The sequence below is a fragment of the Phocoena phocoena genome, chromosome 12 (genome assembly GCF_963924675.1).
Source record: "Phocoena phocoena chromosome 12, mPhoPho1.1, whole genome shotgun sequence".
Classification (NCBI taxonomy): Eukaryota; Metazoa; Chordata; class Mammalia; order Artiodactyla; family Phocoenidae; genus Phocoena; species Phocoena phocoena.
Genome location: NC_089230.1, coordinates 83,387,318 through 83,401,484, shown reverse-complemented (window position 1 = coordinate 83,401,484; position 14,167 = coordinate 83,387,318). Strand labels below are relative to the sequence as shown.

The 14,167-nt window shown below is 34.8% G+C and overlaps 1 protein-coding gene across 1 annotated transcript in view; it reads left to right on the top strand.

Moving 5' to 3' along the window:
* The window catches only part of FAM135A (family with sequence similarity 135 member A), a 106,300-nt gene that overhangs the window by 42,668 nt on the left and 49,465 nt on the right, over positions 1 to 14,167 (top strand). The window contains exons 3-8 of the mRNA XM_065888666.1: positions 371 to 510; positions 624 to 694; positions 2,131 to 2,304; positions 5,237 to 5,363; positions 5,971 to 6,124; positions 10,060 to 10,137. Of these exons, the coding sequence (XP_065744738.1) occupies positions 371 to 510; positions 624 to 694; positions 2,131 to 2,304; positions 5,237 to 5,363; positions 5,971 to 6,124; positions 10,060 to 10,137 (744 nt within the window). The remainder of the gene's footprint in view (positions 1 to 370; positions 511 to 623; positions 695 to 2,130; positions 2,305 to 5,236; positions 5,364 to 5,970; positions 6,125 to 10,059; positions 10,138 to 14,167) is intronic.

Here is a 14,167-nt window from a genome sequence, read left to right as displayed (position 1 = left end):
ATGGGCTCTAGGCGCTCAAGCTTCAGTAGTTGTGGCACACAGGCTCAGTAGTTGTGCCTCGCGGACTCTAGAGCACAGGCTCAGTAGTTGTGGCACATGGGCTTAGTTGCTCCACGGCATGTGGGATCTTCCCAGACCAGGGCTCAAACCTGTGTCTCCTGCATTGGCAGGCAGATCCTTAACCCCTGCACCACCAGGGAAGCCATATTTATTCATTTTTTATCATAGTAATTAATAAACTTTCAGAAATGTTCTAATACTGCTATATAAAATCATGGCATTGGAGTAATATAATCAAATTGTATGGTAAAGTAAAAGTATAATTGTATTTTTCCTTTTACCTGTCAATTACATATCTTATCTGTTTTAGGTATGACTTTAGCCTTTCCAGCTTCAGTTCATGATTCTCTGATTTGCAGTAAAACATTTCAAATTCTATATAAAAATGAGGAAGTTGTTTTAAATGATGTCATGATCTTCAAAGTTAAAATGTTGTTGGATGAAAAAAAGGTAAACATTTCTTCATATATATTTAGATAAATATTTTTTGTAAAACCTCAAGGCATATTTCTAACTTTCTATAAAATATTCAAAAGGCAGCTCATAGTATAATTTCTCTTCAGATTGAAGAAACCCTTGAGGAAATGAATTTTCTGTTATCCTTGGATCTGCACTTCACAGATGGAGATTATTCGTAAGTAGGCTAACCAAACAATTAAAAATCGTAAGTTACTCATGACTTATCTATCTGTATTAGAGTCCCCATTTTCTTCTTAGAACCCAGCCTACCCCCTTCTTTATTTTGGACTCCTTCTCCCTTCTGGGAGAGTCTCATGGGAATGGTTAGGCCTACTTTTTTGTGCCCATGCTGATTCCATGAGCTCCAGGTAGCAAAGTCAGACGACTTGAAGAAACATGAAACAATTTCCTAGACTCTAGAAATTTCACAGTTGATACAGTACACTGCCTTGAGGCATTTAAACACAACCGAGCCCTATTCCACTGCATCACTGGCTTATCTTTCTTGGTGGCATGAGTGATGCCGCCTTCAGGTGGGACTCTCTTGATATTCAGAGAGTTATCAAGACTGATGACTCTTAGACTTAACAGTTGTTTCCAGAGTCCATGAAGAAGTGTTAGGACTGGCTACCCTGAACTTGTCCACACATCCGGACATACAGTCATACATTTTGGGGACAAACTGTGCTTGTATTCATTTAAAACAAGAATCAGAGGTCCATTTTACTATTTTACTTTCGTGGGGTTGTTTTTCATTTCAAATGTACCTGTAGAAATACTTCTTGAAAATTGTATATAAATGCAGACTACATGTGGGATAAATGTCTAAGCAGTTACATTTCTCAAAGGTCTGCTTGTGAGATGTCCTCTTTACTACCATGGAGGAATAAGAATTTTTTACGTGGTGGCTACTGCTCCTCTGTAATACTTGTTTATTGCAGGGAATTCCTTGAGGGGTTCTTTTTTAAAACAAGTCAATTCTATAAGTGGAGTAAGCTGAAATGAGTAAATAGTTAATTAGCTGTAGGTAATTATAATGTACATATTGGTTAAAAATAGATATATATTTGGACATATTTTCATGACATTTTTTCAATTTTTGTATGTGTAAATCTAATGACAGATTAAATATCTGTAATAAAATATATACCAATTATTGATACCTGCTTATTTTTGAGCAACACTTAATAACAAAATTTTGTACCATAAAAACAATTTTAAGCACCTTTTGGGATTTATCACAATAGGATTTGACCTACACTGTACTGCAACTTTATTATAAACAGTATTCCCTATGGAGTAAAATTTTAAGATGAGAGTATTTCCTAAAGTATCGAAAAGGACTCGTTTTGTAGGGTCATTAGTGAAAAACAGTCCATTAACATGGAAACTGTAAGTATAGTTAGAAAACTAGAAGTAAGATCTGGTTATTTTCTTACTGTTAGATTTCATATTACTGTCTAATGTAAATGTGATGCTTTAAAAATTATTCTCATTCTGTTTTTAAAAAATAATTAAGTAATTAAAGGTTTTGGTAGTTTAAACTATGCTACAAAATGTTTGCCTTTACTAAATTTTCGTACTAATAAGCAAATGTGTTGCTTTTTATAGGGCAGATGATCTGAACGCCTTGCAGCTAATAAGCAGCCGAACACTGAAGCTGCACTTCAGCCTCCAAAGAGGCCTCCATCACCATGTCAATGTCATGTTTGATTACTTCCACCTTTCTGTCGTGTCTGTGACAGTCCATGCGTCGTTGGTTGCACTACACCAGCCACTAATAAGGTAAATGTAACCACTTCCCCGCTCCTTAATTACATAGTATCTTTTACTTTAATAATGAAAACATATACTTTGATAAAGATAACTGAAATAGGAATTTCTAAAGTCACACTTACTTAATAAACACTTTCATTTTTATACTAAAGTATTAATAAAATATAAGAGCATGGGAACATTAGATTGATGACTTTTTTATTACAGAAATATGGAGCATTCTTTGTCAAATAAACTGACCAAGAAAAGTAATGCAATATGGAAATAACCATACAGCATTGTTTAGTCTGCACCTCTGTTTTTATGCAATGCTGACTGTAACTATTCATTCTCTGGGAAAGTGTATTCATTTTTTCATAGTTTTTATGTCTTTTCTCTAGACTAATTTATCTTCTTAAATCTATACAGTAATTCTTGTTTTCTAAGTTATTAACCAATTTTATGGATCTTTACTAAGTAAGCAATTTTAAACTGTATCATGTTAGCCTAAAGGTACATAATATTCTGGATCATAATAAATTCATTGGGATAATTATTTTTTCTGCTCACTTCCATGGGGAGATGGGTTGTCTTTCATTAATGTAAGAATACAGTTCAAGCTCTTCAGTTCTTACAATAAGACATCATCCTTGTGGCATGGGTAACAGATAGACACTTTTAAATCAGTAACTTATGTGAAAAGGTTCCAAATTGACTTGACTTCTGAACTACTTTACCATTTCTGGTGCAAATTTTATTCCAGCAACTGATGTTAGGGATGATGCTTAAGGGTTATAATGTTAACCTGACTTATCAGAAAACTAAGTAGGTGATTTTGTAGAATTACCTACTTCAGAATTTATAGAAAACCAAGACAATGTAACATATTTCCCCCAAGTAACAGCCTGTTGCATGTCTTTACGTTGCTGTAAAAGTTGTGAGCCCCACGTCACCAGTGTTGTCCCGTGATGTCTTTAGAGCATGGGGCCAGGAAGAAGTCTCTTTCTCCTGATGGCCTGCTTTGCCTTACTTATTCTGTAGTAAGATCTGGAGCTAGTTGTTTTGCCATTTTTGTCTTTCCTGTTAGACCTTTGAGAGCTTGTTCTCAGTTGCTATAACTTTTGTACACAGGAAAGTGTTCCTATGATTATATATAATTTTATTATAAACTTACTCAAAACAATTTTAGATGTTGATTAAATAAATTAATTTTTAACAGCATGATAACTCAATGAAAATTCTTTGACAGGAAAGTATGTTTTTTTGAAGTATAACTTTCGAATAAGTAGTATACAATATTACTTTTATATGAATAGCCTGTTAGGTTTTAATGCTAAAGTTTTTAATCTGTTTATAAAATACATTCCAGTAGTTTTCCGAATTTCTTAGTTTTGTAATTTCAGTAAGAATCCCTAACGAAGCTATTTCAAGCATTCCTTTTTCTTTATAACAATAGCTTCATTTCTTTTCGGAAGAAATGCGCAAACAGTCCCTAGCGGTTAGCTCGGGTTATCACTGCTGCTCTCTAATCGCTGAGTACGAAGAGCTCATCCTGGTGACTCAGTGCGATTCCTCCTGCGGTACTGCAGCTCTTGCACAGACTGGTGGGGAGAGGCAGCTCATCTCCTAGAGACCGTTCACTGCAAGGAGAGGACATTTTTGGCTCAGAATCAGAAGCCAAGAGGACTAGCTGTTGGCTCTGGTTGGCGATGGGAGAAGAGACTGAGGCACCTGTGACAACTGGGGTTGCTGCTCTTTCCGTCACTGCCCTGGGGTCTGATGTCCCCTCTCTCGCTGCTAGAGCTGTGCCCATCTTTGCCTGTAAAGGAGAGGGTCGGGAAGGAAAGCAAGGCAAGGGGAAGGAAGGCTTTTTGCTGGTGGTACGCTGGTAGAGGGGTCCTGTTAACGGTAGTGTTCCTCACTATTTATACTTCTATAAATGCAGGGTTTCTCCTGAAGTTTTGTTATAGCTGGACTTTTTAGTCCTCTAAACTAGATGAAAAAATTTTTAGCTTACAGTATTACATTTTTAAACATTATTATTATTTTAATTTCTTTATTTTTATTTTTGGCTGTGTTGGGTCTTCATTTTTGCACGCGGCCTTTCTCTAGCCGTGCCGAGCGGGGGCTACTCTTCATTGTGGTGTGCGGGCTTCTCATCATGGTGGCTTCTCCTGTTGAAGAGCACGGGCTCTAGACATGTGGGCTTCAGTAGTTGTGGTGCGTGGGCTCAGTAGTTGTGGCTCACGGGCTCTAGAGTGCAGGCTCAGTAGTTGTGGCACACGGGCTTAGTTGCTCTGTGGCATGTGCGATCTTCCCGGACCAGGGCTCAAACCCGTGTCCCCTGTATTGGCAGGCAGATTCTTAACCACTGCGCCACCAGGGAAGTCCCTAAATATTATATTTATATAAAACAATTTCTATGATCAACCCAACTATAGACATTAAATCAATTAGTTAAAGTAACTGAGGTTAGGATTTTTCTCTGCTTGTTTTTTGTATAACTTGTTTCTTATATTTGATTTTTTTAAATATAGCTTCTTTGGCTCAATTTTTTTTTTAATGGCTCAATTTTAAGAAACACTTCATAGCAAGTGGTATTTACCAATGACTTGCGACACCCTCGTTGCTAGGATCTAGATATTTCATTTTTGCAAAGCAAATTCATTTTGCAAATGAAGGCTGCTCTCTGCTTATGGTACATTTGATTTACTTTACTGTCTTTTCCCTTTTGCCAAACTGCCAACCAGTCAAATGCTTTGGCCTTCTTATAGTTAGCCAGTACTTTATCTCAAATTCTTAAAGGAAAAATTGTAAAGTTACTTTAAGAAGAGTTTAGAAATCATAGCCTTGCAAAGCCCTTGCTTTTTATTCTGCCCCTCTAAGACTTTCTTTTGTAAACATTTAACTTAACACTCTAAACAGACTCATGACAATAATAATGTGATGCTTGTTCCGCCAGCTTTCCTCGCCCTGTGAAGACCACTTGGTTAAACAGAAATGCACCAGCACAAAACAAAGATTCTGTGATTCCTGCTCTGGAAAGTGTGGTCTTTGGTATTAACTACACAAAACAGTTGTCACCAGACGTAAGAACTGATATGTTTATAAATCCTCTTTTCTCTCTTACTTTGAATGAAATTTGTTTTAACTGTTATGTTTGTGAATGTGATCATTCTTTTGTTAATTATTTGAGATCAACAACTTACAGATCTAATTAAATATGATCTTAACAAATTGGTTGGTTCCAGTTGTTTTTTTGAAAACGAACCTGATACCTCAAGATTTTACAAGACTTAATGGATAGAGACCTTTGACAGCCGGGGTCTTTTTTATTACTTACTCTCTCCCCCTGCTCCCTTCACACAACTGGTAGAATCATTTTTGCAAAGGTGCTTGTAAAGAGTCACTGCCAGAGTTGAGACCCAGAGTTGAGACCCAGCAGTATGAATACAGCCATTACACCCCTGAAAGAAAAGGGGGCTCAGACTACAGAAGTGGAGTACCACTCAGTCGAAATTTCCTGTGTTTAAATTACTTGTATGAATGAGAACAACTGCCTAAGATATTGCTAGATTTCTTACCCGTTTTAGAATTAACTGTGATTTGTAAATCCTTTATTTTTCTAAGCTTCAAGGGTGCTGTTTTTAGACTCTTGGTTACTAACAGTGTGTCCCAAATCGACTCCTTGTTTAGGGCTTCAGCTTCGTCATTGCAGACTCCTTCCTGCGTCACGCCTACCGTTTCCATTACACCCTCTGCGCCACCCTCCTGCTGGCCTTCAAGGGGCTGCACAGCTACTTCATTACGGTAACGGAAGAGCTTCCCTCTTGTCAGAAACTAGAACTGGGTATGTTGAAAGTAGCCAGACCTCTGCTTTAGTTCAAGGCACTCTCTTCATTCTCATATTGCTAGTTATCAGCTTGGCCATAGTTTCTGTACTAAAACCAAGTTTATGTGCTTCACTTTTGCTTCTCTCTCAACTTCATCTTTTTCAATCTTTGATAATTACTTTCTGAAATTAAAAAAACTGTATGATATTGAGAAATAATTTCTTGGTGCTAAGTTTGACATGAGTCTTTTGGTAGATTTTTTTGAACAGCATGTCAATATTACTCCTTCTCTTAGAATACAAGCAGAAAGCTTACTAGGAAACAAATGTAATTATCCATAGAATTATTAGATAGGGAAGAGAAATTAGATAGATTAGGTAACATAAATTAAATCCATACTTCCAAATATTTAGCAGGCTAAGCAGATTGTAGGTACTTGGGACCTTTGTTTTTAAATACGTTTGGTGGTTTTTTTTGTTTTTTCTTTGCGGTACGCGGACCTGTCACTGCTGTGGCCTCTCCCGTTGCGGAGCACAGGCTCAGCGGCCCATGGCTCACGGGCCCAGCCGCTCCGCGGCATGTGGGATCCTCCCGGACCGGGGCACGAACCCGCGTCCCCTGCATCGGCAGGCGGACCCTCGACCACTGTGCCACCAGGGAAGCCCCATATGTTTGGTTTTAAGTGATCTCAGATCTTATTTCTTTTATTTCATTTCAAAAAATAATAACATTACACGGTTTTAACATTCTGAAAATTTTTAAAATAATTTTAAAACACCAGTCTTCGGTTTTTGTCTGACATTAATATCTGCATGTATATTGTAATACACAATAAAAAATCATATTGCCTTGATTTTGTATGCCACTTGTAGTTTGCAAAATACATATATCACTTCACAGAAGGTAAATTATTGAGATTTGCAAAAATGTTTTTATTCAGACATTTTATGAAAGTTTTATAAGCTTTTACTTTCAAATATCAGCTAATAGCTCATCATAAAAAGCACATTTTAATTCTCTTTAGAATAAATTATTTTCATCATTACATACTTGAATAAATCAGAAATTACTTTTTAAATTTTACTGAAATTAATCACTGTTCTTATTTATTTCTTTGTTCCTCAAGGATCTGTCTTTTAACAATATTGATGCACTATCAAAAATAGTTACTGAAAATAATTCTTGGGTTTGAGACTAATTAGCCCGTTTTTATAACGGCCTATCTTGAGATACAAAAGAATTGTAAGAAAGTGATCTGTACCTCAGTGAAGTTCAGCTGTGAGAACAGGCTGGCTGTTGTACCACTGCCTGTCAGCAGGTGCTCCCACGGGTTGGATTAATTTCATTATCAGTCAGTTGAGTGCACACTTTTCCTGACTTGACTAGAAACAAATGTCATTCAGTTGACTATTTAGAATGCTTAATTCAAGGATCCCAATGTTTCCCCAGTTTTACAAGCAGTAGGAAAATGTTTGTTCTTTCTTGCTCATGTATTCTTCCTCAAGTCAAAAATGGTAGTACGGAAACCTTTTGATTACTATTCTCTGGAATATTCTTTTTCCTTGCTGTTCCATGTACTTAGAATCTTCTATTTCCCTTAGGAAAATCCTTTAAGAGACCACTGCCTCAAATGTAAACTTTAAAAAATGTTCTTTTTTGAAAATGAAAGAATTGTTTGTAGAATAGAACTAATTTAAGCTATCACTAATCCTCAATTAATGGAAAAATTATGCTTCATGTATTTTTTAATTTGGTTCTTTGGGATTCAAACACATTTTCTTAGGAGAATTATATGATACATTTTGGTTAACTTAGGTTTAATGGTCAGACCACAAAACTATTAAACCATAATGTTAATGAAGGGCGATACCATGTTACTGAAAAGTAGTGGTGTGACACAGAAACCACGTGGAATGGCATTTCTATAGGAGAATCTATTAGTAGTTTGGATGCTGAATTCGTGGAGGCATCATCGTGTAGTGCTCAGCACTGCATGTGCATGTGTGCACCATTGCTGTCACTTACTACCTGTAAGTAACTGGGACTGTTTATGCAAACTGGTTTCCATTCTAAGGGCAGGAGGATTGAAGGGGTCCAGATGTGCTGAATGCATCAGGAAGGGAAGAGGAGGGCATCCAGAAAGCAGACGGCGTGAGGAAGCTCCACAAGGAAAACTGGTTAACGGAGGAATTCCTCCGGGCTGAGCAAAGTGCTGAGGAAAGAGCAGGCCTCTTCTAGGTCTTTGAAGAGCTTTGACATCCCCTTTCCCTTAATAAGGAGTCAGTTCAGCACTGAGAGAGACAGGAGAGACTCCCACAGCTGGGTGGGGTTCTTGCGGGTTAGTACAGAGAGCCCTGTCTGAGGTGGGCCTGTCCGTGCTGCGTGCACGGAATTTTCAGAGTTTTAACGTGTAATGTTTCCGAATGGAAAAACACTTGAACCACATTTTAACTTATAAAAAAATATTTCTGTACAAAAGGAAATAATGTTTAAAGGAAACAAGCGTCTCTTTTCAAAGGCAAAGATTTATTTCAAATAGCTTAGACAGTATTAGCACTAATTTATCTAGCTTCAGTATGATAATTCATTTATTTATAAGATTTTTAACTTTGGGGTAAGGATGGCTTTTATGGCACATATGTATTACTTTGGGCTTATGAATATAATGTAGAAAATATCATAATTAAAAGAGCCCTTATGTTTAATTTCAGGAGTCAGTTACTAAATGAATATCAATTTTATTCCAAATTATTTGCTTAAAATATTTTATCAGAAAATAAAATTCTAAAGCAAACCCCTAGACTTCAGTTTCAAATAAGTAAATAATAGCGGTAGAATAAAATTATTAGTACCTTACACATGGTGTTTACTCAAAATATGTTTGTTGAATGGATGAATGAATGAAATAGCACAATACAGTTTTTGTTGATAATTGAAAAGTACATAGACATCAGCACACACTTTATAGTAGTTTCCTAGGGATTTTTAAATTCAAGATTCATCTTCAGTAAATATTTATCAGTGATACTTTGTGTTATTCTTAAACTTTTCATTATTTATATTTTCTATTTATTGTGAATTTTAGTTTATTCTTGAATGCATATTCTAGGAAAACATCTAAAAATGTTAACTATTCAAAAAAAACTATTGCATATTCTGAACTATTAACATTGTTTATTTTTATCCTAGCAAAATTAGATTGTAGGCACTAGATAATATTTCTGTAGAACACTGTTGACTAAACATCATTATATTCACCAGTTTTAGTAAGTTTGTAAAGTAGTTCTTGATTAGAGGATGTATTCTATTTCCTTCTACTATTTAGCACTTTTCTTGAGTTTTCAAATATGTATATATTTAAAAGTCTTAAATTCCACCATGGTGTGTGAGGAGTGTATCTAAGCTCTATTCCCTTTTTAAAAATAATGCCTTGAATTCTGTTCTGCTTGTGTCTTTTTCTTTTCTCATAGATGAATGATGTACATTTTTTTGATGACATACAGTTAAATATTGGTTTGGTGCAAGGAACTCTTACTGAAAATGGGTGTCAGGGATTCTGGAATCTAGGCTTTACCAAGTCATGTAACCTTTGGGGGCCCCGGTCTCTACACTTGTAAAGGCAGGGGGTTGACCTCGCTGATCTCTGAGACCCCTGCCAACTCTAAAGTTCTCAGTTTAAGAAACTAAAACATAAAAATAATATTGGATTATGAAATGTTGAGTGGCACATACACTTAAATAGAAAAAAGCACAAAGTAACATAAACGTGAATGTACATCATTTGTAATTCTAATAAGCTAATTAACTAACTGAAAGATTTTGCTTTAGTGTTCTAATCTAACTGCACTATCACATCAATACTAAAACTATTAATAACAAATTGGAAAATTCTAATAAATTTTATTGTAAAAGGAGTATAGTAACTAGTGCTGTGTGCAATCCTTATAACTAGCCAAGGCCAACATGCAGGTCCTTTATGAGCGCCTTCTCAGAAGAAAACAGCCACCAACCCAGAAAGACACCTGTCTAGGTACGTTTACAAATAGGTTAAGTAAATAATCCCTTTTAATTAGCAGGAAACTTTGCTTTAAATTAGTGTCAAATTTCATAAATATGTATTTCTTAATATTGTATGTTCCTACCACCCTTATGTAAGAACTTACTATTAGAATCAGTTTGGTTTGTAGATAAGCTTTGGTTAATTTGTAATTAATTTTAATATTGAAGTTTTTATTTAAAACTGGAAATGTTAAATGCAAAGATTTCTTTGGCTTTTGACATATTCATTTTAGAGTTCCTACAAAGAGCACTTTTTGGAAACCATGTTCATTACCAGAATTTGTTGGTTTAATGGTAATGCCTTAAATTTGTTCAAAGTCAGTTTGTCTTTGGTAGGGCTAAGGGTAATAAAATGTGGTTTAAAAACTGAAGCTAATTTCATGCATTACAGAAGTAAAGAGAGAAGCATCTTTAGTATCTGGCTTTGTTTTTTGAGTCAATTTGTATTTATTTTTTATTGTTCTAAGTTTAAAAAGCAAAATACAGTAATATCAAGTCGCCACTATCCAGATATGTTACACATTTGAAAGGAAATATTGTGATCTCATTATTTTATTGATATATTTCCTTATATGTTATAGACTTTTGTTCTTGAATAGCAATAGTACTTAATTTATTATCTTTCCATAAGTATACTGAAAGTTTTTACTTGGTGTTGAATAGACCATCACTATTACATTTTTTAAAAGTTACTAAAAGCTGTAGAAATAAAAAATAAAATTAAATCACAGCATTTGTTTCTCAGTTTTCAGAAGTATGGACAAAAGGAAATTTAAGGAGCCAAAATCTTTCTCCACATTTCTCAAATGAAAACTAGCCCAGAAATACTTAAATTGTGTCAGTTTTCACTAAAACTGTGAAGTGAGAAACTTATCTTGTTATCAGGAAGGAAAAAAGAAAGGTTGAAGATTTATTTATGATCATTATTTTAGAATATAATTTTATATTCTCATTAAGTAACTTAACTATAAAATTAAAGAATTATGGTGTGAAATTATGGTCGTTTATGACATGTTTTAGTGGTCTTTTTAGCAATAAAAATATACTTCTCATTAACTATTGTATTGTCAGCCTATCAATTTAGATGTGAGCATGCTAAATAATTTTTAAAAACGCTGCTCATATAATAAGGCCTATATAAAGAAGGGCCCAGTATTTGGTTGAGTGGGAAAAGACTTGATTCAAAACTAAAACAAAGTGAAGTTAGTTAATAACACTTTTTTTGAGATATCTTTCATCCTTAACTCCTAGCAGTGTATTGGTATTATCTGAACTATGCTATGAATATCTGTTGAATGAATGAGGAGATGAGGGGGTGGATAGATTTAGAAGATAAATTTAAGATACATTTACCTTTCGACCTAGCAACTCCATTTTTGTTCATCTGTAGCACGGAAAGGAGTACTCGTATGTAACGGTATATGTGCACGCACGTTGATCACAGTATTCTTAGTGGCAAAACACTGAAAACAAAAATAAATGTCCATCATTCAGCAAAGAATGGACTTTGAGGTACCCACACCAAGGGATATTATGCAGCCATTTGAAAAAAGTGCTTTAGGGCTGCATATCCCATTTACATGGAGTAGTGCTGAGAGAAAAAAAGCAAATCTCAGCACGTTTGTAAAATACACCCATTTTTGGAAAGCAGTGACTCCAGATCTCATATATGTATATATTTGAAAATATGGAAGGATGTGTTCTAAGCTGCCACCTTCAATTAGCAGGAGGAGCCAAGGTAAAACAAAGTGTGTAGAGAGCTCCCTGGTGGCCTAGTGGTTAGGATTCCAGACTTTCGCTGCCACGGCCTGGGTTCAGTCCCTGGTTGGGGAACTGAGATCACACCGCATGACGCTGCCGAAAAGAAAACTTGTAAGAAGATAACCTGTATACATTTCTATACAGTTGTATAAATAGATATATAGGCATTTTTAAAGGAAAAATTAATTAAACTTAGTTAAAATCCTAAATGATGTTGAAATCATTTCATCTCAAAGGTTTTGAAGTTAAGTTTTGCATTTAAGCATCCCTGAAGGTGTTTGCATTGAAGTAGCTCTCACGAGCCATAATGCAAATGGACCAGTTTCTGCACTTAGGCTCTTGTATGTAAAGATGAGAAAAATGTATCAAAACTCTAAAAAGTTTATTTTCATTTTTTAAAAATTCATAGGATATGTAACCTACTAAGACCAATTTTGCTGATTTTCTTCTATCAAAGGAAAACATCATGAGTGATGTGAAAACATATGATGATGTTGGCATATGGAAGTTATGATTTTAATACAGGGTCTGCCAGATTTTTTCTTTTTTTTTGGAAAACCTAACATTAGAAGCCACTGATTTACCTGACGGTGAAATGATTTTTGAAATCTCAGCAGATTTCTTTGGTTATCAGTGGGTTATTTATATATTTTGTGAATTCCAAAACATTTGTGTGTCCTCCTGGTTTTAGTTACCAACAGAGTGTTTGCTGTTCCCATCATAGCTTGGTTGTTTTCAGCACATCAGTGTAACTGCTTATTTTATCAAATTTAAATGTTTATCATTCTTTTTATCAACTAGTAAACATTCAGTATACCTTACGAGACAGTGAGCTGATGAATTCAAGGATGTCACAGAATGTATTCTTGCTTTTGTGTGAGAGCGATCAGTTAAACTTCCTTACAGCAACACGCTTATGGAATGTAGTGTGCTGACGCTATGCTGTTAGCGTTCTCTTAGGAGAACTCATTTTAGTTTGATTTCTGAAGAAAAACTGAGTATATCTAAACATGATATTTCAGGCTTTAGCGAAATGTATTCCCTGCAAAAAGTAATAAGTCTTCTATTCTGTTAGTTTCTGTACTCCTTTGTAAATATTACCATTTTGATTGTAAATTAATCTGCACCCCCCCTTTGTAAATGGTTGTAACATACATTAAATAAGTCAGGATTATATGGGAAAAAATTGCCTCGGTTTTAGACTGTCTGATAGACAACTGAATTTATTAAACTAAAATAGAAACTTACTTTTTGTCGGAAAGGATTTTGTCATTCATTTTCATTAAACAGCTTATATTCTAGGCATGCTTTATATATGTTTTGGTTATAAAAATTATTTTGACTTGAACTATAGCTACTGTAAAAAGCGGAGCTTTTGTAAAAAGTGAAGCATGTACATATGTAATACAAAATACTAAGATCACTGGAATTTATAATATGTGAAGTGCAATAAAACCTTAGTTGTACGTTTTATCTTTTCTGTGGTGCAGTTGTGTAAGTTACTCGAGGTATATAGTCAGTAGTTCCTTGACAGTGTTAGCCTCTTATGAGAACAGAAACCCACTACTTAATACAGGCATACCTCACTTTATTGCACTTCACAGATGCTGTGTTTTCCACAAATTGAAGATTTATGGCAACCCTATGGCAAGCAAGTCTGTTGGCAGCATTTTTCCCAACAGCATTTGCTCACTTTGTGTCTCTGTATCACATTTTGGTAGTTCTCTCAATATTTCAAGCTTTTTCATTATTATCATTATTTTATTATGGTGATCTGTGATTTTTTATGTTACTATTGCAAAAAGAGTACAATTCACTGAAGGCTCAGATAATAGTTGGCATTTTTTTAGCAATAAAATATTTTTAAATTAAGGTATGTACATTGTTTTTTAGACATAATGCTATTGCACACTTAATAGACTACAGTATAGTATAAATGTAACTTTTATATGCACTGGGAAACGAGAAAATTCATGTAATTAGCTTTATTGCAGTTTTCACTCTTTTGCAGTGGTCTGGAACCGAACTGCAATATTTTCGAGGTATGCCTGTAATCAGAACATAGAATTTACTAATTATCACATTACCTGCATGATTAATGTGTTTAGAAAAATATATTACATTGAAATTTAACTCGTTTAATATAGTCCGATATTTTGCAACCTTCTGGTTTTTTAAAGGTAATTTAATTTATTTCTATAATTTCAAAAACAGTTTACAGATCTAACATTGAGATACTT